The 26,493-nt window shown below is 41.8% G+C and overlaps 1 protein-coding gene across 2 annotated transcripts in view; it reads right to left on the bottom strand.

Moving 5' to 3' along the window:
* Nucleotides 1–454: 454 nt before the first annotated feature.
* SUPT16H (SPT16 homolog, facilitates chromatin remodeling subunit) overlaps nt 455–26,493 on the bottom strand; it is a 64,112-nt gene continuing 38,073 nt past the window's right edge. Inside the window, exons 11-26 of one of the 2 annotated variants that reach the window (XM_077466872.1) lie at nt 19,436–19,501; nt 16,606–16,701; nt 16,360–16,475; nt 14,720–14,873; nt 13,976–14,103; nt 13,358–13,493; nt 13,137–13,263; nt 12,566–12,684; nt 12,359–12,484; nt 9,428–9,540; nt 9,240–9,315; nt 8,953–9,122; nt 4,241–4,370; nt 4,018–4,147; nt 3,788–3,865; nt 455–1,484 (exon numbers count right to left, since the gene is read on the bottom strand). In XM_077466872.1, coding sequence (XP_077322998.1) covers nt 1,375–1,484; nt 3,788–3,865; nt 4,018–4,147; nt 4,241–4,370; nt 8,953–9,122; nt 9,240–9,315; nt 9,428–9,540; nt 12,359–12,484; nt 12,566–12,684; nt 13,137–13,263; nt 13,358–13,493; nt 13,976–14,103; nt 14,720–14,873; nt 16,360–16,475; nt 16,606–16,701; nt 19,436–19,501 — 1,875 coding nt within the window. In that variant the 3' untranslated portion in view covers nt 455–1,374. Of the gene's footprint in view, nt 1,485–3,787; nt 3,866–4,017; nt 4,148–4,240; nt 4,371–5,127; nt 5,259–8,952; nt 9,123–9,239; nt 9,316–9,427; nt 9,541–12,358; nt 12,485–12,565; nt 12,685–13,136; nt 13,264–13,357; nt 13,494–13,975; nt 14,104–14,719; nt 14,874–16,359; nt 16,476–16,605; nt 16,702–19,435; nt 19,502–26,493 lie in introns of those variants that run through there. The other variant, XM_077466873.1, reaches the window with a different exon arrangement.

Raw genomic sequence — 26,493 nt, 5'->3', positions numbered from 1 at the left:
GAATTACCTGCTACCACAGTTAAGTTTAGTTGCTGGAGTGTGCAAAATCAGGCTCACTTCTGCAAACCAACTATCTTCCAGGTTTTACTGCGAACGTTTTAATTGAACAAGTTGAGATTAGAAGTGGATTGGTTTCTATGCAAAAGTGAGCCTTATTTCACACACTCTTCTCTAGCAAATCAACCAAGTGTGGAACAAGACCCTTTAGAGTCAAACATGGTACTTAGGCTTCTGAAGACTTTAATTGTAATACACTTAGACAATCTATGTGAACCTTTATCTGCATGAGTGGATGTGCTGATCATCATGTGTGAAGTTGTAACAAGGTACACAGGACCAACAATTAAATACGCCACATTCCTCATGACCAAGGGTTTTGGAAGCAAAGGTGGTAAAGTAGACCCTTTTGCTTACTTATTGTAATAATCAACAAAGAAAACCACACATGAAAAAGTGTAGTAGTATCCCTGAGGAATCTTATTTTATTGTCTTAGAACAGGACTAAACAATCCAGGTGTCATATACAAGTGTTGCTCAACACAATCCAAGTGTTTTGTAAAAATGCTCTGCATCTACCACAGAAATCTCAAAAAATTGCAAACGGGAAAAAAAAAGGTACAAAAACATTTTTTATTTGTTTACATTTCTCCAAAGTCTGAAAAACATCATTTACACCTCACTGCTATAGAGAACAAAAAAGGAGAAAGCTGAAATTGAAAAAAGGAAATTCAGGGTAAAAAGTCACACCTTGGCAGCGCAGAAAAACCAAAAAAGTCACAGTAAAAGGGAAAAGCAGCGAGGAAAATGACGACAGACTGCATACTTTTAAACAAAAATATTTTGCAAATAATAAGCAACTTACAGGAAATCCTAACAGAGCAATGCAGGAAATAAGAGAACGGGCAAGCTATTAGATGAGGCAAAGAGATTGGTCAAATGCAGAGGCTCAACAGGCTGGCAGTGCAACCTTCACCCACAAACGTCACACAGCATCATAGTCCATATAGAAGTGGAAGGGTGTAAAAGATACGACAAATCCTTCTGGAGACTGATGGGCCATCTCTTGTGTGCCATGGAAATTCATTATGGTTTCTACTATGTGATCAGTCCAGTTCAACAAAGGTAAGAGAACAATTAGTAATAAAATGAATGCCTTATTGGTCCATTAAACCATCACATAGCATCCCAGCAGTCTGTAGCAGCAAAGCAAAACCAATGCACCTCAGACTCACAGGATAAGGTGTGGGAAAGGCAAGAACTTCAGAAAAGGACAGAAAGGGGGGGAGGAATGAGTAGAACACGGGATTTTCTCCAAAGTAAAAAAAAAAAAAATAATAATAAGTATGAGTGGATGGGATAGAAGAGCTGAAAATGTTACTTCTTCCTCCTTTTTGATGGGGTGGGAGCATGTCCATGACCCTTCCTCTTAGTTCTGCTTTGCTGCTGCTGCTCCTCCTCCTCATCATACCGGCTCTCACGGTCAGCTGTAGGAAAACATCCACCATTATACGTTTGCAAGTGCATACAACTGTAATGCATACTGATGCAAATTTAAGAAACATTTTACTGGGCAAGGCTTAAAGGGAATCTGTCACAAGAGAAAGTAATCATTACTGACATTTCCATTTGAGAATGCTGGTCCCCTGGCTGTCATGCTGATGCCTTGGCTTTAACCACGTAAAGACCAGGCCTCTTTTTCAAACTCAGTGTTTACAAGTTAACACTTTTTTTGCTAGAAAATTAATTAGAACCCCCAAACATTATAAATTCTTATTTTCTAACACCCTAGAGAATAAAATGGCGGTCATTGCAATATTTTGTCACATCATATTTGCACAGCGGTCTTACAAACGCACTTTTCTGGGGGGGGGGGGATCACTGTTTTGAATAATAAAAAAACAAAAACAAAGTTAGACTTTTTTTATATTGAAAGAATGTTACACCGAGTATATTGAAATTGCGCCGGCTCATGGAATGGCGTCAAACTTTTACCCTTAAAAATCTCCATAGGCGACATTTAAAAAATTCTACATGTTGTAGGTTTTGAGTTACAGAGGTGGTCTAGGGCTAGAATTATTGCTTTAATGATCGCGGCGATAACTCACGCGTGGTTTGACCATCGTTTTCATATTCGTGCGCTGCTCACGTTTGCGCTTGCTTCTGCACGCAAGCTCGGCGGGCCGGGGTGCTTTTAAAAACAAACTTTTTTCTTATTTCATTTTTACACGGTTTTTAAAAAAAATAAAAAGATTAGGTCACTTCTTTCTATTACAAGGAATGTAAACATCCCTTGTAATAGAAAAAAGCATGACAGGACATCTTAAATATGAGATCTGGGGTCAAAAAGTCCTCAGATCTCATATTTGGACTTAAATGCAATAAAAAAAAGAAATAAAAAAATTGTCATTTGAAAAAAATAACAAAAAAATATGTGCCTTTAAGAGGTATGGGCGGAAGTGATGTTTTGACGTCGCTTCCGCCCTATGGTATGGAGATGGGTGGGGGCCATCTTAGCCTCACTCGTCTCCATACCCAGCCACTGATAGGACCCGATCGCCTCTGCTGACGGCTCCTGTAAGCAGCAGAAGGCGCGGGAGGGGGTGGCACCTCTCCCGCCAACTGTGATCTCGCAGCGAATCCGCTGCAGAGACCAACATTATCGTAAACAGAACCGCCGGCTCTAAAGATGGATACCTCGGTTGTGGCAGCAGCTATCCATCTTCAAACTACCAACGTATTTGCACATGACGAGCCGGTCGGTAAGTGGCAAGTAGCTGTCCCAGAACACACATAGGTAAAGACAGCAGACACTTTTCTGACATGCATTCACAGAATTCATGTTCCAGGTCTAACCTAAAACCAGACAAAGTAAGGCATCTAGAATTTTCAGAAAAAGGCTAGAAATGGTAACCCTTGTACTTACAACAGGTTCAGATAAGACCCGCCACTATCCTCAATAAGTGAAGCACCTTGGGTGGTCTCAAAGTGCCTCTGAATACATAAAATTGTGTTGTCTGCCTGGAAGATTTTGAGAATAAGTATTCTTTACATTAATGACTGCGAGTCATTGTGTGCTGCCTTTTACCAAATATCTGTTCATTTGCCCTGCTTTGTAGGGAGAAGAAACAGATTGTTCCTTCTATACAGGGCCCTGTGTTTGTCCTAGGCGATTGGACACATCCAATCAGTAGGTCTCAGCCTTGAATCACTGGTTTAAACCCCTTGGCAAAATCCCAGTGTCCAAACACAGGGGGATTAGGCGGGGGTTGAGGGTGAGCGTACTCACCCTGAACACAGAAGACAATGCCGGTGTACAGGTACACCATCGTAAAAACGCATGCGGTCTGAAAGTAGTTAAACATACTGGGGAAGATTTACTAAAACTAGAGTTTGCAAACTCTGGTGCAGCTCTGCATGGTAGCCAATTCGCTTCTAACTTGAGCTTGTTCACTTAAGCGTTGTGAAAAAAATAAAATAAAAGCTGGAAGCTAATGCTGGTTTCTGTGCAGAGCTGCACCAGATTTTGGACTCTCCAATTTTGGTAAATCAATCCCACTATACCACGCAAGGATGAACCTTCAAACCTTTAAGCAAAGTAATTTACAGTCGAAGTTTCCACAATGGAGCCAAGTTTTGACATTGGGGATTCTACATTATAATATACAAAGATGGTGCAACATCGATGAGTGAACAGGCTGGCTGACGACATCAGCAAGCTCAGAACATTTTGTGATGCATTTAATGGAAATTCCACTATGTGATTCAAATTATATATATCACCACTTACCTTTCCTGGCTTCCTCTTCTAGTTCATCCCAGTCCTTCCCACTCTCTTCATCGGTACCCAAGGATTCTTCACTGTAAACTGATAAAATAGGAGCTATAAATGTACAGCCATAAGCACAGATATTGCCCATTCCTATAAAGATTTCACTACCTTTGAAATCGTTCTATGGCACTAGAGCCCTGGATATACATATTGGTCATCAGCAAAATATATCATTGGACTATACTTACCAGAGTCTTCTGTTTCATCAGAATAATCCTCATCACTATCCTCCTCCTCCTCTTCACATTCGTCAGCAGATGGGTTGAAGGTCTCATCTTCTACTTCAGACTCTGAACCTGCATTCTCTGCATCACTTCCCTGAGAATGGGAGAGGGAATCCACCATAAAAAAATAAAAAGGGAATAAAGCTGTGCAAAATGGTTACAAGTTGTGTACATATCCTTGGCTTACCTCGCCCTCTGGTTCAAGGAAGGACCAACCGCCCTGCTCAAAGAACCCCTCAGGATCATCCACAATAGTCTTCATAATTTTAGTCCAATTCAATGACTGAACACCTTCTGTATATTTGAGATCACAAGAGCTGCATAAACAGAATGGAAGCATTAACATTCCTTTTCTACTCTGCTTTTCAAAATACACCCGGACACTGAAAATAACCAAGAATTCTTTGTCTCTTTTGGCAACTACATAAGCGTTCTGCTAAGATCAAACCACATGAAGAAATTTAAGCCTGTAAAGTGGTTGTAAACCCTTACCTATACACAGTGAATTGACTGCCCTCAGGCGATACAGAGGTGAAACAAAATCTCCTACAGAAGTTATATTCCAAAATCTGTGTTAGGAATTTTTTCCCCCCAAATACAAAAGAATAAAGCTGCCACCATGCAACTGATACCAATAATGTAAAAAACACCATAAAACAATTAAAGCAGTCCTAAAATTCAAAAAGTGTAGTTGCAACCTTATTTACATATTTAAAAAAAAATAGAATAAAAGAAAACACTGCGGAGATGCATTTTTTTTTTTTTTTTGTTTTTTTTTAGATGTTTTGTCATGCAAACATTTAAATAAAGTTGTTTTTCACTATGGACCTGTACTATTATTCCTTTTGATGGTGAGGCCTGGAGGTTGACAAAGGTTATCCAGATGGAGCTTGCACTACAGAAGGCCATTGGAAGAATATTGAGCGCTTTTGCTCATTTATAGTGTAACGGTCCACATCATGTGGTAAGGGGCCTTTTTAATGGTGATGGAAGCACAGATTTACACTTTGGCAATAGAAGGGTGGATGCACATTGAGTAAACATAATATGTACATGATATAACTGGGTACTAACATTTATAGGTAACGTTGATCCAGGAAAAATCCGATTGCCTCTCTGGGATCAGGAAAGAGGATTTTTTTCCCCTGCTGTAGCAAATTGGATCCGGCCTTTCTGGGGTTTTTTTCCGACTTCCTCTGGATCAACTGTGGGTATAGGATTGGGTATATGTGATTGTATGATATTTATATTTTTAATGGTTGAACTAGATGGACTTGTGTCTTTTTTCAAACTATGTAAAACATGAACTGTTGCCATTTAATTCAATATTCACTTGGTGGACATTTTATGAACTGAACTCATGTTTATGATTGCACTTTAACTATTTAAGCCCTGGACCATTTTACTGGCTTAAGACCAGAGCACTTTTTGCGATTTGGCACGGCGGCGCTTTAACCGATAATTGCGCGATTGTGTGACGTGGCTCCCAAACAAAATTGATGTCTTCCTCCCACAAATAGAGCTTTCTTTTGGTGATATTTGATCACCTCTGCGGTTTTTTTTTTTTGCGTTATAAACAAAAAAAAAAAAAAACACAAAAAAAAATTTTTTTGCTATAATAAATATCCCCAAAAAATATATAAAAACATTTTTTTTTTTCAGTTTACACCGGTACGTATTCTACATATTTTTGGTAAAAAAAAAAAACGCAATAAATGATTGTTTGGCACAAAAATTAGAGCGTTTAGAAAATATGGGAGTTTTATAGCATTTTTTTTTTAATTACTAGTAATGGCAGCGATCAGCGATTTTTATTGTGACTGTAATATGGCGGACACACTGGACATTTTTGGGACCAGTCGTTTATACAGCAATCAGTGCTATACAAGTGCACTCATTCCTGTGTAAATGACACTGGCAGTGAAGGGATTAACCAGGAGGTGGCAGTGTAGGGGTTAAGTGTGTCCAAGGGGCGTGTTTCTAACTGTGGGAGGCATGGCTGTGATTTACAGAATACTGATCTCTGCTCCAAACACAAGGAGCAGAGATCAGTGTCACTTGTTGCTAGGCAGAAAATGGAGATGCCGATGTAAACAGCATCTCCCTCCCCGTTCAACGATCGTGGGTATACCCGCAGCGGGACCCACGGTCAGACTCACGGGGGTCCTGACCGGCACATGCACGCAGTGGCACAGGGGCAATTTTAAATGGACATACCTGTACGCCAACGTACATCGTCGTGCGTCGGTCGGGATGCGGTTAATATGTATATGAATTGTATTTTTAGGTGTACGATTTGATTTTATTGTTGAAAATAAGGTTGCAACTAGACACTTGGTGAATTTAGTGCTTATTTAAATTGATTTATAGGGTTTTCTACATAAGTTGTACCTGTTTATCTGCAGCCATTTGTCCTACACTTACATGTAAAACTCAGATGAAAGGGATTTTTGACAGACTCGCAAAGCAGTGGGGCAGGAAGCTGCATTTAAACACTGTAAAAAATCTGAGAGCTGACTGGAGGGAAGGGACACACCCTTCACACAGCACACAACAGAGTTGAGGCCTTAAAGGGATTGTAAACTGTTATAAAAAAAAAAAAAAAAAAAAAAAAACAAACATGTTAAACTTACCTCCACTGTGCAGCTCGTTTTGCACAGAGTGGCCCCGAACCTGCTCTTCTGGGGTCCCTCGGCGGCTGTCTCGGCTTCCTCCCGCAGGTGCTTCTCATGTTCATGCGAGCTCCCTCGCATGGTGAGAAGCACCTGCGGGTGCGCTCCCGTGATACAGCCGGCGGCTATAGCCGCTCGCTGTATCACACGGCATCGCCCCCCGGCGCTCCGCGTCAGTGGATGTGATTGACAGCAGCGCGAGCCAATGGCTGCGCTGCTTTCCATCCATCCAATCAGCGGCCAGGCTGAATGGTGGAAAGGACGGCGGGGGCGAGCCCGGGATCTTCGAGGGGTGAGGCAAGTAAAACGGGGGGCTGTGGGCGCAGGCACTGTCAGATGTTTTTTCACCTTAATGCATAGAATGCATTAAGGTGAAAAAACATTTACCTTTACAACCCCTTTAATCACAGGCTATGTGCTGGAGATGCCTCCAGTCAGCTTTTTAGCTCTCGACTTGGTGTCAGGAAAACTTGTCAGAAGTGACTTAAGCTGATAGAGGAACTAGACAGCAGAGAAAAATTACACTTAGTGCTTTGGAGAGAGGCACAAACACCATGGAAGTACTTAATTCAGATTTCATGTCTGAGTTTAATCACTTTAAAGCAGAACTAAACTATCTTTCACAGCTGATGAAGCTGCCATATTGGCCTTAGTTTGATCTACAGTAGCCATGGTGCTGCACACATGATCAGTTATGGCGCCAGCTATTTTTTGACTTGACAGTTCAGTTAAGAGCCAACTTGAACAGAAACTTTAGTCAGACACATAGGTCCAGATAGATCACTTCATTTTGGACCCTTTTGCAGGTATAGCCATGTAGAAAAATAAATACTGTTTAAACTGCAATAATACAGTGTGTCACCCTTCTCTGCCAAAAATTTAGAGGCCGATCTGCTAAAAGACTAAAGATTTACTGCTGCTCAAGGAATATACAAGGAAAAGAGCGCATGGCTGCCCTAGTGTAATTGCATTTTAACGATACAAATGCAAAATTAAAAAATAGAGGATTGCACTAACAAACATGGGACTTAGATCGCATGTGCAGCAGGATGCATATTTCCCTTCCTGGCCTGTATAAGTGGGTCGGCTCCCAAGAACGAGTGGTGATGGTATAAGAAGTCACTGCAGACTTAGTTTCCTCATCTCGTCAGGCTGCGTCTGCTGTAGGGCACACGTACCGGTCCAGCCGACACTGATGTCACTCGCGGCCAGAGAGGAAGGACAAAGGCGAGTGAGATGTCTCCTCTTTAGCTAACAAAAAACGGTTGCCAAGACATGTTTTCGAAGAATGGTCTCCTTCAGGCCAGGAAGGGAAACATATATCCTGCTGTACATGCGACCTAAGTCCCATGTTTGTGAGTGCAATCCTCTATTGTTTGATTTTGCATTTGTATCATTAAAATGGAATTACACTAGTGCAGCCGTGTGCTCTTTATCTTGTATATTTCAGATTAAGTCCACCACCCAGTGGATCTTTGAGAGAGCTGCAGAACCTACAGCAAGATAATTTTTTCTATACAGACTGAACATTTGAGAGTTGGTTGTGTGGTCAGCGCGGACTGTTTTTTTTTTTTTTTTTGTTGCGTTTGAACTGCTGCTCAAGGGCTCTGAGCTTCAGCAAAATGGCAGCCTACAGCAATAAGAAAGAGCAGCAATGCTGGAGGTGATGAACAGCACACACTAATTTTGGCAGCATAATTATTAAACGTGGACTGTACGTTTCTTGCTGAAGAACATTTTTATCAAGTTATGAGAGTTCAGTTTTACACATTAGTAATTGTATCAGTAATTCAAGGCATAACGTGTATATAAACAGTTTTGAGAAAGTGTTGAAGCAGAACTACTTCTGCTGTTATTCACTGCAAGCAGGCAGGGTTTTTTTTATTGCCGAAGAGACATACAATAAAAATCCACCTACCTACCTGCTCTCAGCAATCTCTCAAGCATGCACAGCTCAGCTTACAGCGGCTGCCGTAAACACTTTGTGCCAAAATGACAGCCTCCTGCGCATGCACATGAGTAACAATCCAGCGCAGTCCAGTGAAGACGGACAAAAACCCCCCACAGAAGATGCCACAGGATGGGACCACTGGATGAAAGGTGGGCATTTGCCATTTTCAGTTTCACTTTAAATCAGTGGGTTTATTTCTGCTTTAAATGTGCAATTACTAATATCAGTTTAAACAGTACATGTGATCTCAAAATGCTACTTATTTGGCATACTTACTTTAACCACTCTTTGATTGGATCAAGTGATGCCACAGGAATGGCATTGATCATTGTAACCTTCTTACTGTAATCTTTGTAGGCTATGACCATATCAAAATTCTTGAGGTGAAACTGGACTCTCTCAAAGTGCACAAGTTCCACTTCGTCCAAAGTTACTACAAATGGTGGCTGTGAATACAAGACCAAAAACACTGGTAAAACAGGATATTAAAATCAATAATTAGGTATACATGTGCTCCATGTTTGCATCTGCAGTCACAGAATGTAGGCAGACTTCATACTCACCCACTCAGTAGTATTGACTAGAGCACTGCTGGTGGGTTGCAAGAGACAGGTACTTCTGTAGGGAGCGCCATTAAACCTGAAGCACAGAAATAAGGATTCATACTACATTTGCTGTAAAAGTACATGCAAAAACAGTTTCACTCTCAAAATGAATGTGAACAAAAAATGGATAAAGAACAAAACATTACCCTAAGTCTCTAAAAGGAACCTCAAATTCAAGGTCCTCTTTAGTGAGAGATTCAACCTTTTCAATGAAGTTCTTGAAAGCAGTTTTCAACTTGTGTCTCATTTCACGCTCCAGCTATAAAAAAAAACAAAAAAAGTATACATTATACAATGCATCTACATTGTAAAATTAAGGATTATTCCAGCATCAAAACACCTACAGAACTGTAGCAGTCTTACCCCCACTCTAGCAAGGGGGGGCATCCCTTCATAAGGAGGCTTTAGTATTTTGTTTTGTAGGTTTCCTTCCCCAGGACTTCTTTTGTCCCTGGGGTTGACCCTGAGGTTTACTGCTTGAATTTGACAGTGGAGGCTGTCGAGACTGCCTGGAGGCCGATGCTCCTGGCACTGGAGCAGTGGCTCGTTTAAATGAAATACGCTTACTCTTTTTCCTAACTGGAAAAAGGGTACTTTTCCCATTAGAAATTCTCTGGATGTACTTACCCAGATCATCCTCAAACAGCTGTTCACCGCGAAAAGGAAAACTAGTCAGGAGCTTTTTGCAGAGGGCTTCGGCTGAACAATTTTTCAACCTTAGTATCCTACGCATATGCACTAGCCCCAGCATAAGGCCCGGACAATAGAATCTCTCATAGCATCTATTGCAAAACATAACGCCACTGGTAGCTTGGCCAAATCTTGGGCCTGCTGATCAGGAATAATCCTGAGCACCTGTTTAAACTGGTCTCTCAAGTACTGACATACACCAATTGCTGCCAGCGCAGGCTGAGTTACTGAATCTGCCAGAGAAAGCGCGTTTTTTTAAATAGGAATTCCAACTTTTTATCCGTTGGATCCCTAAGCATTTAAGCATTGTCTACCGGACAAGTTAAACTTATTCACAGAGGATATAGCAGCGTCAATTGCTGGTATCTCCCATTTATTTTTTTTATTAAACTTTTCCTCCATAGGATAAGGTGTTGAAAACATTTTAGGAGAATAAAAATGCTCATCTGGGCAATCCCACTCAGAATACATAAGCTTTTCCAGCAATGAATGGAAAGGCCAGCTTGGGGAGGCTTTAATGAACCCAAACAAGAAGTAGGTTTATCAACAGACTCAGTTAAGGGTAGCATAAATGTGGAGTGGACCAATTCATTAAGATTGATGGTACAATCTTTCAGATTGTGAACCTGATCCTTCCGCATTTGACCCCTCAGAAGAGGAGTCATCAGCCTCTTCGCGATCCCCTGAGAAAAATGAGTCATCTCCTGCCCCCGGTTCTTCAATTTGAGGGTCATGGGTAACAGAAGGGGACCCATCATGCTTAGTCCCAATCTGGGATGCGATTAAAGCCGCTAACCTCTGCTCCAATCCTAATATGGTTGAGGAAAAAAGGTCTTCAGTAACAGACAGGGGCTAAAGTGTTGGAAACAGTTGCACCACCTGATGTCACCGATGGCTTGCTCCAACTAGCCACTTCACAGCTCTAAGGGGAGGATGCCATGTTAGAGATGATTTTAGGCATTTCTGCAGTGTTGGAAACAGTTGCACCACCTGATGGCTTGCTCTGACCAGCCACTTCACAGCTCTTAGGGTAGGATGCCATGTTAGAGATGATTTTAGGCATTTCTGAGCTTCAAGGAGTCCCTCTTGAGCTTTTTTTGGGGGCGTTTACCCTTTCCCCCTTCTGTCCATAGCCCGATGCACAAATGCAGAGGTACTACCAGAAGAAATCACATTCACTGCTTAAGCAAACAGTCCATCAACTGCCGCTGCTATTAAGGCTCAGCCTGATGCTTTTAGTAAAATGTGCCAAGGGAATGCCTGTGTCACTAATCTCTTACATGCCCCTTTTTGCTCTTGTGTGGCGAGGAGATCCGGTAATCCAACTGCTGCTCAGAAGCAGTAAAAAAAAAAAAAAACGAGCAGCATCGCCGACCGTTCTGGCATCCCCCTATGAAGAATGGGGGAGAGCTTTTTCCAGGTGGCGGGTGTTTTTTTTGTAAGAAAATTCTCCCCCCCACAACTTACCGGAGTTCTGGGGCTGCTCGCCAGAGGAATCTGCAGCTTCCACTGAGACAGCGTGACACAGCGTAGGAAACCGTCACAAGCTACATGCTCTAAACAGACTTAAGTGGTGACTTTTAGGCATGACAACATTTACTTTTTAAAGGAGACAATTCATAAGAATCTTAAATTCCTTAGAAATCTCCACTTATCTTTCCCACAGCAGAGTTTTCTGTGGTAAATCCAACAGACCCAAGCTTCAACTCTCACGGTGGGCTCCGTTTAAAAAACATTTGGGAACTGGGGGCCTTTTTATCAGGGGACCCGTAAATCACTTTCCAAGTAGGATTTAAATTTTACCCCTTCTCCCATAATAGCTTACCTATATAACAGGTGTTTGGAGGCAGTCAAAAACAATGTGGGGTCCATGGACACACTCTACACTTACCATATAGGCTACTATAGGATAACAGCAAATGCTAGTTTGTCAAATTATGCATAAGGGCCCCATCATATCTTTGTGGTGCATTATTGCACACACGCATCTTGCAATAATACAGTCCTTTCATTTTGAATGGGATAGAGTACAACACCTTCACACAAAAAAAGAAAATCAGTCATCTTTTAATGGAACCTGGTGTGCTGCAGTATGGGCGCATTGACCAGTCCTGTAAAGGTGCATTGGAGTGTCATTCAAAATGAATGGCATCATAATGCACACACAGTTGCTCGTTACTGTGCATTGTGGTTACACGATAAAAAAACATGCTTTTACTGCGTGCAGGTGAAAATTAATTGTATTATTAAACTACTGAGTGTCCCTCTGGACGCATCTGGGGCTGCACTATATTTACGAAGTTGATCACTACTGATGTACACAGTCTGGGATATTCAAGATGTACAAGTCCAACATCTTCATAATGACTTTAATCATTTAAGCTCACCTGTTCAGCATAAAGATCATCTCGGTCATGCATGTGCTGGTGTTTTCCAAGATCTGTTGTGATCTCTCCAACTTCTGTATAGAACTGGACATCTGTATGCCTCTTCTTTCCAAACATTATGGCATTCTGTTTCACAGTCAAAAACGGTATATATTAGAAGTAACCAAACTTCTGGTTACATCAAAATAATTGATACACAATTGTTACCTTAAGATGAAAATGAAGTACAATAATCATCTCTCCATCACACGGTTGGAAAATTGCATGTTTGATGTTATTGTATAAAATATCCACTTTGTCTCCTCGAACAGATGTGAAGCGAAAACCTAAATAAACAATTTGTATTAGACATGGGGCTACACATTAATGACCCTTTAAATTAAATGAACTGTAGCAAGACTAGTTTTCAACTAGTAGCTTCCCACCATCATCATGAAGTCATTTCAGCTGCCTTTTAAGTTTTGTTTTTTAGCACCAAGTTCTCCTCACTGCACTCTGCTTGTGGGAAGTAAAGAAACCCAAGATTTCCACTAATTCAAGAAACAAAGCACAGGCCAAGCACCGGAACTGTGCAGGCAGCATACCCACAGTAGGAAAGCATTGTTAACACCACAGCATCTGGTGAATGATGCCAGAGAGAAGAGTTTAACTTACACGCTACACTTGCATCCCACAAAACTTTTAACTGAACTATAAAATGAACTTAACTTGTGTGTTGGCATCTGTACATCTTTGCTTGAGGTTTTATAAAAGCCTACCTCTGAAAACGCATACCTACCATTTACATGGGCTTCAAGAGAGCCCTGCATTCTCTTCTGGGCAATGTTTGGCCTGATATAAAGGTCTTTCAGTTTGGGGTTGCTACGATTGAGGTTGATTACAAGAGAATCTTGCTTGACGATGCCCTGTAAGGGGCGAAAGAATCAAAGAACAGATGCAATTAAGAGAACATATATAAGCAAAAAAGTATAAAATTAGGCTACTCGTATATCCTCTCACCTCTTTCTCTTTTTCTTCTGCCTCCCGGGTCTTGTATCGTTTCTGCACTTCCTTTATTATGCGGAAAGCATTCTGCAAGTTAAGTGATGGCACAGATGTTTCACCTGGGGTCTTCATATTGGAGGCGCGATAGGTTCTGAATAAAACAAAAAAAAAATTCTCTTTACCTTCTGGTCCTTTTACGGACTTCTCTGCATTATTAGGCATTACAACATGGGCATGGTGCATTATAAGTGGGCTCTATGCCCACATTAGTGGGGGAGGGGGCCTTAATAGTCACTCTGGTCTTCCATTTACCTTAATCCTGCGCCCAACAAGTCTAAGGAGTATAGGTATGATTGATTGCAATATCGCTACAGTGTTCCCCTAGCCACCTTCTGTAGTACCAATTTGAGAAGGGATGGGAAATTATGCTTTTGTCTGGAATACCTCATTGGCTCATACAGTTTCCATCCGAGTTATGTATTGCACAATACTGTACTATCCGGAAACTGTTCAATTTTCTTTTTTGCATTGCCCTTTGACTGTTGTACGTGCAAGTATTGAAGTTGTAGCTTTTTTTTTTTTTTTTTAATTCTTGAAAAATAAATAAACGATTGGAAAAGAAAATTCACTTACATTTCCTTTACAAATGTGGCATCAGGGTTGGGAAATATGTTTCCTTCATTGCGCCCTAGGGCACTGCCTGGGCAGTAAAAGTTGATTCGGAGGTAAGTATAATCACCTTCAACTGACATACTGATATTCTGTGCAAAATTAAAAAACACAAAACATCAAACATACATAAACAAAGTTGCGTATAAGGCTAAGACTGGTAAAAATAAAAAACGCACAAAGCGGTATTGCGATAGGCACAAAATTATTTGTAAGTTCATTGAGGGACACAGGAATTCTAAACAGTTTATACTGATGTCTAAAGTAGGTTACAAAGCTGGCAAAGAGAAAAAAAAAAAGTAAGCCAGTCCCTGAAGAACTCCTCCTCTGCCCAGCATGTCTAATTTTTGTAAGCACACAGTACATAGGGCTATACAGAGGGGCGGGACCTATGTCTCTTCATAGACTGGAACAACATTCATCATTTCAGTGCTATTTTAAACACGATAAATAATAGATTGACATTTTGAAACTACCATTAACAACCTAACAAAAAAAGAAGCATCCATTTTTTTGTTTTTGCAAAACAATATCATGAAACAAAAGCCTTGTTTGTCCCAACAATACTGCACGTGTATTTTGTTATCTCAAGTAATGCTAAAGTTATTGAAGAACTGGTTTGCAACAGAAATGTAAAAAGTGCTCTGGTCCACTGGGGGTATACAGGTGTGAAAGGTGAAGTGAAGTAGGCTTAGACAAAATTCTTACCTTTATGGTGGCAATATGGAACGGAGTAGCAATGCCAAAAACAGGCATAATTACAGTCTCATACTTCTTATCTATATAAAGTTTCATCTCCCGAATCTCTGATTCCTTTGGCATTTGAGATGGGTTTTTGTAAGAAACATTAGACTTGCGTGCTCTGGCAGAACAAGAAAAAAAAATTAAATTTTAAGTCGTTTTGCTTTAGTAAAAAATATGATTTGTGCTGATCATAAAATCAATATCTAATCCATTAAGGGACACAGGAATTTATATACAGAGAGTTACACCACCTGCAGGAGGTTTGAACACAGAAAAATAGCATGCCAGCGGCTGTAAAACCCCATTCTATATGTAGAATGCCTCAAGCTTTGTGTAAAAGCACTACCAAGGGACCCAGGTCCCTCAAACGAAACCAAGAAGAAAAAAATTGCTAAAATCCTATTTTCTCAGTCTATTTGGGGGGACACAGGAACTTGGACACAGTCATGCCTTTTTATGGGCAACGGTCACTTGCAGGCCCATAAAAAGGGGACTGCAAATTGTCAGTAACTCAGAACTACCTGAAGGGCCAATATGCCCCAATGACTCCACGCATAGGAAACGCTGAGCCTAAATCAGCAATAGGTTGTAAAAAAAAAAAAAAAAAAAAAAAAAAAAAAAAAAACACCGGGACAAGACCCGAGGGAACCAGACAAAAAAGGTCCACAAGAGAATATTGCATGAAGGCCCAGGCCCTACATTGTCACACCTTAGGATTCAAAGAAGGAATGCTGCATGTTAAAAATGAGACAGCTTGGCTAGGCAACCAATTTCACAAAACGAGAAACCCAACGAAGTGAGATCACTCAATTAAAATATTCCATAATGATAGCCATGTGTCCCCTGAAATTGGTAGATTACTCAAGGATTCCATAAAGTCAGACTGAAAAAGTGGGAAGAGTGCACAAAAGTTAATTAGGTCTCACCAATGCTTCCATATTTAGTGTAAGCCCCACGTAGGTTAATGTCAGTTTTCAAGAGAGGTGCTCCCCTACAGGATGAACACCACCACTCAACCCAATAGATGACATCTACACTGTGATCCTCAGCTCTGACTCAAAACCAGTGGTGACCATAATGTGAAGAGAACATCTATAGTGTAAACAGTGAGGTAGGTCTTAGTGCTTCAGCCTGACCATTCTTACTTAGCGAGTCTTCAGTGACTCTAGACCTTCAATGGACTCCGTGGCTAGCAGTACACTCAGGTTTGGAAGATGCCACAATGCAGAGCTCACTGCTCTTTGGTCACAATCACATTCCAGGTAGGCCTACCAAGTCTAGTCAAGCTAGTTCTGCAGAAATTCTGTGTTGTCAACAAAAAATCTTAAGTCACAAAAAAATAAAAATAAAAAAAAAATTCCACAATGCAAAAGCAGATAGCAAAAAAATATTTTGCTGGGATAAAGAAAAAGGTGTCCAACATCCTAAGACACTAGCGGAAAACTGGGGCATGCTGGATAAAGGGTTTATTCAAGGCCTAGCTTATAATTCTTCTCTATATGCCAGTCTCTAAACCTCCTGCAGGCAGCTAAATAACCAATTCCTGTGCATCTCAGCAGAAGAAACTATTTGAATACAGGCAAGTACAGAACCAAGATACCCACTTCATTGTCTGCTGTTCTCCCTTCTGCTCTGTTAACCTCCTCTTCGCTTCCTCATTTAACTGGGCTGCAAGTTCTTTTTGATGGGTGCGTCTTTTCTCCTCTGCTGTCATTTCATTCTACAAAACATATAAGCTGGATGAACAATGACATCAAAACAGAAAGATGAATGAGACCAAAAAGTATAAAGGTGAAAGAAATTTCACTACTGCATCCACTACCCAACAGATTCCCCTATCTAGAACATACTCTGGTCCTTTCAGTGATTAATGCAGCAGATCTGGCGCCTCTGCCCAAGAGATCCTCCGCTTCATCGTTCTCTTCCTCCTCCTCTTCCTCTTCATTCTGTTGAAAAATCAGATTTCCTATTTATTGCTGATAGCAAAAGATCAACCTACACGACTTATCTATAAACTTCAAAGAACAATTTAGGTAAACATTTATATAATAGCAGGGATATGTAAAAAGAACTCAAAAGACAATTTGTATACAAGTCAAAATGAAGGAGCTACAAAAACCTCTGTATGAAAATATTCTTCAATTCTACAATTTTTTTTGTTTTTTTTCCATGGAGTAAACAAAGCTGATAACATGCAAATCAATTGATTTCTTGCTTCCAAAATCTATGTAAAAAACTTTTTAATGTTTAACCACTTCCCGACCAGCGCACGACGATGTACGTCGACAGCATGGCACGGGCAGGCATATTGGCGTACATGTACGTCCAATATTCGTTGCCGCCGTGCCATCGGGAGAGCGCCGCCGGCGGCACGCTCCCGCGCTGGTCGGGACCTCCGTGAGTCCGGTCGCGGGACCCGCGGACTCGATCGCCGCGGGCATCCCCGCGATCGTCTCACGGAGCGGCGGAATGGAGGAAATGCTGTATAAACAACATTTTCTCATTCTGCCTAGCAACTAGTGACGCTGATCTCTGCTCCATGTGATTGGTGCAGAGATCAGTGTACACTAAATGAAAGCCCAACCCCCCCACAGTTAGTAACACACCCCTAGGAACACTTAACCCCTACACTGCCACCCACAGGTTAACCCTTTCACTGCCAGTGTCATTTACACAGGAATCACTGCATTTATATAGCAGTGATTACTGTATAAATGACAATGGTCCCAAAAATGTGTCAAAAATGTCCGATGTGTCCCCGACAATGTCGCAGTCACAATAAAAAAAAAATCGCAGATCGCCGCCATTACTAGTAAAAAAAAAAAAAAAAAAAAAAATTAATAAAAATGCTATAAAACTATCCCTATTTTGTAAACGCTATAACTTTTGCGCAAACCAATCAATCGCTTATTGCGATTTTTTTTTACCAAAAATATGTAGAAGAATACGTATCGGCCTAAATTGAGGGAAAAAAATGTTTTTTTATATATTTTTGGGGGATATTTATTATAACAAAAAGTAAAAAATAATGCGTTTTTTTCAAAATTGTCGCTCTATTTTTGTTTATAGCGCAAAAAATAAAAACCGCAGGGGTGATCAAATACCACCAAAAGAAAGCTCTATTTGTGGGAAAAAAAAGGACGTCAATTTTGTTTGGGAGCCACGTCGCAGGACCGCGCAATTGTCAGTTAAAGCGACGCAGTGCCGAATCGCAAAAAGTGGTCTGGTCTTTGACCAGCAAATTGGTCCGGTCTGAAAGTGGTTAAGAATGAACTATAACGGACAAGAAAAACCTTAGATAATGACAATTTAAAGCGGAGTTCCACCCATTTGCCAAACTTTGTCTGTGCTGCATGCCCTTACATTATACTTTTGACTTTGGCCATTTTTAATTGTTTTCCTTGTAAATAACTTAATTTTTCTTTGTCCATCACTTCCCCCCCTAATCGTCTAGGCGATTATGTTACTAGGTAATTCGCAAGGGTTCCTGGGATAGCGTCATTGCATGCCAGGAGTCCTTGCGAATCGCCTATTGGCGAAATCCCACTTTTTTGGTATAAAGGAAGGGCCGTGAATGGGCGGAGTCTCTCTTCCTCCCGGCTGACGTAGAAAGTTTTTGCTTGCAAGATCGTTGTGTGCGACACTGTTTATTGTACTGTAACTGTGCAGGGAGAGAGGTGCTGTCACAATTTTTAGATTATGTTGGGGTGGGCGGAGCCAAGCAGCTATCGAGCAAGAGCCAATAGGATGGTTGTCAGGGCGGGCCGCTACGTGTATGCGGCTCTGCCCACTTTGTAAAGAAGCCCAATTGGCTGTTATTCCATTTCTGCTTGGCGCCCCCCACAGCCAATTATTGGGCTTAAGAAAGGGGGCGGAATCGCATACACGTAGTGGCCCGGCTTGACAACATCCTATTGGCTCTTGCATGATAGCTGCTCGGCTCCGCCCACCCCAACATCTAAGGATTGGGACAGCACCTCTCTCCCTGCACAGTTACAGTAGAATAAACGAGTGTCACACACGATCTTACCAGCAACGATACATGATAAATGTTACATGGTTACGCATTGACAAGTGACAAGGCAGAGTCAGGGAGTAGTCAGTTTAGAGAAATAAAGGCCAGGCATGTGTGTTCGGACCACACCCCCCAGCGATGCCACTGCATTCCCAGGATAATCTGACTTGTCTCCTCGCCTGTGTTGCGACAGGTTACTATAGCAATGGGGTGGCAACTTCCGCCAACGCAACCTGTCAGGAAGGACGTTCTCCCTGAGGCATTACTGAGCATGTGCGAGGTTTGGTGGTGCATGATGGGTAGACAAATCCAGGAAATTTACACTAGAGGGCTTCAGATGCCCACAACTGAAATGGAACCTGCATGCTTCCGAGATAAGTAATTAACTTTTTTTAAACAGAGTAATCGCACAAAAAATATGAAATGTTAGAAATGTTTATTTACAGATCAAGACAGTTACAGAGCAGTCTTAAAAAAAAAAAAAAAAAAAAAAAATGTTTGGGGGACTGGAACACCGCTTTAACTTCAGATGTTTTCGAAAGGTATGGCTTTTGAGGTTACAGCAGTGCTAAGGAGACAGCATTTCAGAAACGTATCAATATATCAAACCGCACATTGCCAGTATAGACGTAAGGGTACAGGCTACAGCGGAACTTTACACTCACCTTTAGGAAGATGCCCACATTCTTCACTTTCTTCTTAACACTGGTAAGAACAGATGCTGGTCCCTCCTACATATAAATAAAAAAATATACATTTTTTTTTATTACACACAGGAGTACACAGCAGGTATTGAATATGTTTTTTAGGTAAATATATTTCTAAAGGAGCTATTGATATGAAACATTCATCACACGTTGGCAACAACCCATGCAATTCATATATAAAGAGACCAAAAAAAATGAGTTCAGAAATTAAGCTGTGTAATAAAACAACACTGGGAAAAGGTATTGAACACAAATAAAGGGAGGTGCGTGGGGGCGTGGCCAGATGCGAAGCAGGAAGGACGTGCAGTAACCAAGCTGCTCTTCTACTTTATCCTTAGGGGCATTCTGAATGCGGGTTGTGCTTTCTTCCACAGATATCAGAGGCTAAGCAGTCCCCTTACCGATAGACATAATCCCTAATCCTCTGGACAGCTCCTGTTAAGCAGAAAACTGCAAAGTACGCACCGCCTCAGATCGGCGCCTCTCCCGGGCGGCCATCTTGACCAAGCGCTCTGCCTCCTCCAGAGTAACGGCGGGCACTCAGACGGCACCTGCAGGCAGGGGGACACTGAGCCCTCTTTGGCAGACCCACTGGCTGTTCTAACACTGAAAGAGACTGTAAACTCCAAGAATGACACAGTGACGAAGGTCAGTCTCAGATACAATATGGATAAAATTTTGCTCTGGCGCATCTGAGGCAGAATCCCACATTTCTCAGGTGGAAGATATGATTCACACAGACTGTAAAAACAAGTACAATCTCTACACGGAAAAAAAAAAAAAAAAAAAAAATGTAGATATGGAGGAGAACAGACTCCATCGCAATAATCTGCGGGTGATGGGGCTCCCAGAAAGGGCCAAGGGTGCCAAACCTGCAAAATTCGCTAAAGGGTTCCTCGCGACGCTGCAAGGCCTCAAAGATCTCCCTGCTACGTTCATGGTGGAGTGGGCTCACAGGGTCCCCACTACACCACCTACACCCGAAGCCCCACCTAGACCCTTTCTGATAAAGCTCTTGAATTAGCAAGACAGGGACAGGCTGCTGGAAGCTTGCCTGAGCTAACCTTTGCAAACACCAGAATTTCTCTGCATCCAGATTATTCCCCTGAAGTGCAGCAGCGACGCTCCTTCACGGAGATCTGGAAACGGCCCAGAGAGAATGGGCTAAAATACAGCCACCTGTACCCCAGCAAGCTCAGAATTGTTGATGGCAGTTCCACACGCTATTCTGACACTCCTGCAGCCGCAGGCTCTGGACTCACAACTCTCCTGGCTTGACTCTCACAACTCCTTAGCGTATTACAATTCCAACTGTTGCAGCTATTCTTGGAGAACATTATCCCGATACATATCACATTTCAGAAAAGGAGCACCTTTTCTACACACGGCACAATGTTATTTTGATCCCAGTTTCTTTACACCCTCATTGTTGAGCCTGGGTGCTGTTGGAGTCTCCCCTGGATTGTGCTCCACTGGTACCATCCCCACATGCAAGGCTTCACAAAGTCAGACAAGAAATCTACATTTTTTTTGGCAAGTTCTGGGAGTAAACGCTGCATTTTTTTCACTTTTTTATTTTTTTTAATTAGTGGTTTTGACGTTTTAGTTTTCTTTTTTTTTTTTTCAAAACTTTGCAAGGGTAGGGAGTTTTTTTTATTGGATAGTGGGTATTTTCTGTTACTACAATGCTGTGTATGCCTTTATTGATGCTTATGATCGTGCTGTATCACTGGCTCAAACTGGTTTCTTTATACACTGTACTGATAGTTGGTGTGATGGCCCTGTTCTGGATTTGCTCAATTTCAAATACAAGCGATCGCCATTTCAATATTTGAAATGACACAACCCACATATACTATTACAAAAGACCCATTTGATGGGAAGTAGAATGGCTCTTAAAAAAACGTGGGTACAGAGGGTGTTTCATGCACATACATCAGTAAGCACTTACCGTGCACAATTCATGATGTTCATCTGGACCCCAAGAACAAATTTGTGATGCTAGTGTTAAGTATGTAACAGAAAGTATATCATAGTGAATGTTTAGTTACCTCCTCCCAGTCAGATACAGCCCCTATACTCATGGTTGGAGAAGATGGCTCCGTATTGTCCTGCACAAATTTTATTCATGGGTTACTTGAACGCCACCCTAGCATGTGAACTAGACAGGGTGACACCCTCTATCAACTTTAATTCTGATTTAGGCACAAGCTGCAGACCAGTGTGGAGATGGTTAAATCCTTTAGGACAGAACTTATTCCTGCTTTTCCACCACCTTCAAGACCTCTTCACATATAGATCTGGCTTCTGCGAACACAGCCCTTCTTAGTGAGGTCCAAGAGGCATGTTATCTCCCATCTTGCCTTTAACCCACTCAAATTGACCAAGAACCCAGAGGTTGCGCAACCACACCCTTTGGAGATTGCAACCTCATGGGATAAACCATGAATCAGGTCAAATGCGCATTCCCTCTCAACTGTGGGAGTACTGGGTAAATAATGGAGACAGCCTCCCCTGAGATGCATTCAAGGCTCATAGAAGGGGGCAGTACATTTCTGCTGTGGCAGCTGTGAGGGAAGAGCAAAGCGATATCATCTCCTCAGTGAGAAGGTATATGAGAAGGTATTAAACTGTATAAGAAAGGCTCCTTTGGAGAGTAATGGTCGCAGCATACAAGGTTAAATCATCACATGAACTCTGGGCAGGCAAGGTAACCAATGAGAGCAATAATTCAAGCACTAGACCAGACCTCCTCTGTAACTCTACCGTAGTTTGTCACCATTTCACGAGTGTGTGCAATTTTAAAGCGCGACATTGGTATCTATTTACTTGGCATATCATCTTTCATATTATACAAAAAGATACGGCTAACTGAGGTTTTTTTTTTTTTTTAATTCATGAAAGTGTCTTTTTTCCACAAAAAGCTGCGTTTTAAAAGACCGCTGCACAAACAACACTTGGCGTAATTTGTTTAAATAGCAGAAACAAAATAAATATATTTCTTTAATTTCTGACTGCTTGAATTTATTTTTCTGATGAAAAGTTGAAAACCATGGGCTCTTGGGTAGTAATCGTGATGCATCATGATGCATCGCGGAATTGAATCGTGGACAGGATAATCGTAATCGAATTATGAGACCAGTGAAGATGCGCACCCCTATACCTCACTGCAGACAAAAGTTTCTCCACACTCAGACGTGAATTACATCTCATCTCAGGAGGGTGGTAGACTTGGCATACAAACTTGCAGGCAGGAATATTTTGCGTTTGGGGACAAGGACAGTAAATTGTTGGCGCTACTGGCACAACAGGACAGACCTCTCACAGTTGTCTGCGAAATCCTCACTGCGGGCGGTAATTTCTCAGGAAATCCTGACTGAACTTACTAGTTTTTTTAAACAGTTCTACATCTCCTCGTTACCGCCTGCCTTTGATCCCATGTCCACTGTCTTAGATACCCTGGCATTAGACTGGCTTTCCGATTCCGAAGGCACACTTAGTTGTCGATTTTACCCCATAAGTAGTAGCACTCGCCACACAATCCTTCCTGGCAGGCAAGGCCCCAGGCCCTGACGGCTTGCCTATAGAATTCACATTGAATTACTTGCTCCTAGACTGGCTGAGTTGTACAAGTCCTGTTTACTCTCTGGCTCTCTACCCCCCTCCTCCACCATGAAGGAGGCCCATGCTATACTTATACCTAAACCTAACAAGGATCCTAAGCTGTGTGCTTCATATAGACCGATTGCACTTCTCAATTGTGACTAAGAATCGACCGATAAAGTCTTTTCTGCGCCGATATAATAATATTTCAGCCACCTCTCAGGCCAATATTCTGTACCATTAAAAAACACTTTTTTCCATTGTTATTACTGTCACAAGGAATATAAAACATCCCCTGTGACAGTAATAGGCAGCGACAGGTACTCTGTATGGAGGGATTGAGGGTCTATAAGACCCCGAACGCCTCAATTGCACTTGAAAGTATTCAAAACGTCAAGGTCTTTATGATCCCAGTAATCCGTGAAGTGACGACATGACATCACTTCTGGGTTACTAGATCAGAGACCTGAACGAAGCATCTGCGGCCAGCCGGTGGACGTGCCAGCTGGTTGCTCAGGCCTCCCGGTAGGACGGGAGGCGTCAGGTAAGGAGCGGAAGGGATGTCCCCCCCTGCTGCAGTGAATAAATCGGCACCACCGATAAACCGGTTGATACCCAATTGTGACCAAGATCCTCACAAAACGCCTAGCCACAAGATTGAATTAAATCCCTTCTAGATTCAGATTAAACATGCTCTATGCCTGGTAAGTACACGGATATCATAGGAAGGCTATTCTCCAATATACACGCCCCCTCATACAAACCAAGGAACTAGAACGATGGCACATTGGACATGGAAAAGGCAATAGATACCGTGGAGGGGGTGCATCTGTGGGAGGTTATAAGGATTGGTTTCCCATTAAAATGTATTGACTGGCTAAATGGCCTGCCGTCCACCACCTTTCATTTGCAGAGATTTGCTTGCAAAGAGGTACCAGACAAGGATGCACTCTCTCCCCGGCCCTCTTCGCCTTGCCAATGGAATAAATTGCTGAAGCCCTTGGAACCTCCCCTGAGATTCGTAGTTTAACCACTTAACAACCGGCCCATAGCCGATTGACGGCTACAGGGTGGTTGTTTAACTCTGGGAGGCCGTCATGACGTCCTCACAGAATTCCGCACTCGAGAGCATCCGTGACCACCGGGTCCACAGGACCCGATGCATCACGGTAAACGGCCGCTCATCGCGGTCGTTTACCACGTGATCGCTCTGTCAAATGACGGAGTGATCACTTGTAAACAAACCGGTTCCTCCCTCCCTCTCTCTGTACCAATCGGAACAGCGGAGGGGTAAGAGATCGTGTCAGCAGCGATGTGGGCTGTATCTGCAGTGCCCACCCTGCAACGCCCGCCAATACCGTGCAACGCCCGCCAATACCGTGCAACGCCCGCCAATATGCTGCAATGCTCTGCAACGCCATACTCAGATACCCAGCCATAGTCGGTGATACCCTGCAATAACCAGCCATAGACATCCCCCCCCCCTGCCGCCCTCCGGTGCTTCTACCGACTCGCCAATACGATCAAAGCCAGAATCTTTTTTTTTTATTATTATTATTTTTTTTCAGGCTTCCCAGCTTAGAGGTGAGATGCGGAGTCTTATTGACCCCATATCTCACTGTAAAGAGGACCTGTCATGCCATATTCCTATTACAAGGGATGTTTACATTCCTTGTATTAGGAATAAAAGAGTGATTAAAAAATTTATTTTTTGGGGAAAAAAATGTCAAACTAAAATAAAGTAAAATGAACAATAACTTTTTTTTTTTTTTAAAGCGCCCCTGTCCCCATGTGCTCGCATGCAGAAGCGAACGCATACGCAAGTCCCGCCCACATATGAAAACGGTGTTCAAACCACACATGTGAGGTATTGCTGCGAACGTTAGAGCGAGAGCAATAATTCTAGCCCTAGACCTCCTCTGTAATTCAAAATATATAACCAGTAAAAAAAAAAAAATTTAATCGTCGCCTATGGGGATTTTGAAGTAGCGTCGTTTGGCGCCATTCCACGAGCGTGTGCAATTTTGAAGCGTGACATGTTAGGTATCCATTTACTCAGCGTAACTTCCTCTTTCACATTATGCAAAAATTGGGCAAACTTTACAGTTTTTTTTTTTTAAGCACAAAAGTTTTTTTTCCAAAAAAAAGCATTAGAAAAATTGCTGCGCAAATACCGTGCGAGATACAAAGTTGCAACGACCACCATTGTATTCTCCAGGGCGTTTGCTAAAAACAACATATATAATGTTTTGGGATTCTATGTCATTTTCTAGCAAATAACTGATGATTTTTACATGTAGGAGAGAAATGTCAGAATTGTCCTGGGTGCTCCAGAACGCCTGATGGCGCTCCCTGCATGTTGGGCCTCTGTATGTGGCCACACTGTGTAAAAGTCTCACACATGTGGTATCGCCGTACTCGGGAGTAATAGCAGAATGTGTTTTGGGGTGTAATTTGTGGTATGCATATGCTGTGTGTGAGAAATAAACTGATAATATGACAATTTTGTGGGAAAAAAAAAAAAGGAAAATAAATCTTGATTTTGCAAAGAATTGTGGGAAAAAATGACAACTTCAAAAAAAACTCATCATGCCTCTTACTAAATACCTTGGAATGTCTTCTTTCCAAAAAGGGGTCATTTGGGGGGTATTTGTACTTTTCTGGCATGTTAGGGTCTCAAGAATTGAAATAGGCCGTTTTCAGATATTGGCACCATAGCTTGTGGACTCTATAACTTTCACAAAGACCAAATAATATCCACCAATTTGTACTTATTTTTACCAAAGATATGTAGTAGTATAAATTTTGGCCAAAATTTATGAAGAAAAAATTACTAATCTGCTAAATTTTATAACAGAATTTTTTATTTTTTTTTTTTTTTTTTTTTACAGAATTTTCTGTATTTTTTCTTTTATAGCACAAAAAATAAAAAACCGAGTGGTGATTAAATACCACCAAAAGAAAGCTCCATTTGTGTGAAAAAAAAGGACAAAAATTTCATATAGGTCCAGTGTTGCATGACTGAGTAACTGTCATTCAAAATGTGAGAGCACCGAAAGCTGAAAATTGGTCTGGTTATTAAGGGTGTTTAAGTGCCCAATGGTCAAGTGGTTAAGTGTGGGGTGGTTGAAGGGTGGCTCTATATGCTTAGGACTTTTTTTTTGAATGATGCCGTTTCCTCACTGCAGGGTGCCCTCAAGATCATGGATAACACGTTGACCCCATGAAGGTTGAGAAGTTACCTGGCACAAATCGCTACTCTTCCCGGTGGATGAGGGAGCCAAGTCTTCCTCACCTACTTCACTCCCACTACAGTGGATTTGACCATTTTATATACCTAGGGATTGTGATAGCCAGACATAGTAAGGGCTTTGTGAAATAATCTGGGCCCTGTGCAAGCTGGAGACACGTCT

This window comes from Lithobates pipiens, unplaced genomic scaffold (assembly GCF_037356315.1).
Source record: "Lithobates pipiens isolate NorthernLeopardFrog02 unplaced genomic scaffold, aLitPip1_a1.2 Scaffold_4, whole genome shotgun sequence".
NCBI classification, from domain to species: domain Eukaryota; kingdom Metazoa; phylum Chordata; class Amphibia; order Anura; family Ranidae; genus Lithobates; species Lithobates pipiens.
This window is presented reverse-complemented; position numbering and strand designations above follow the sequence as displayed.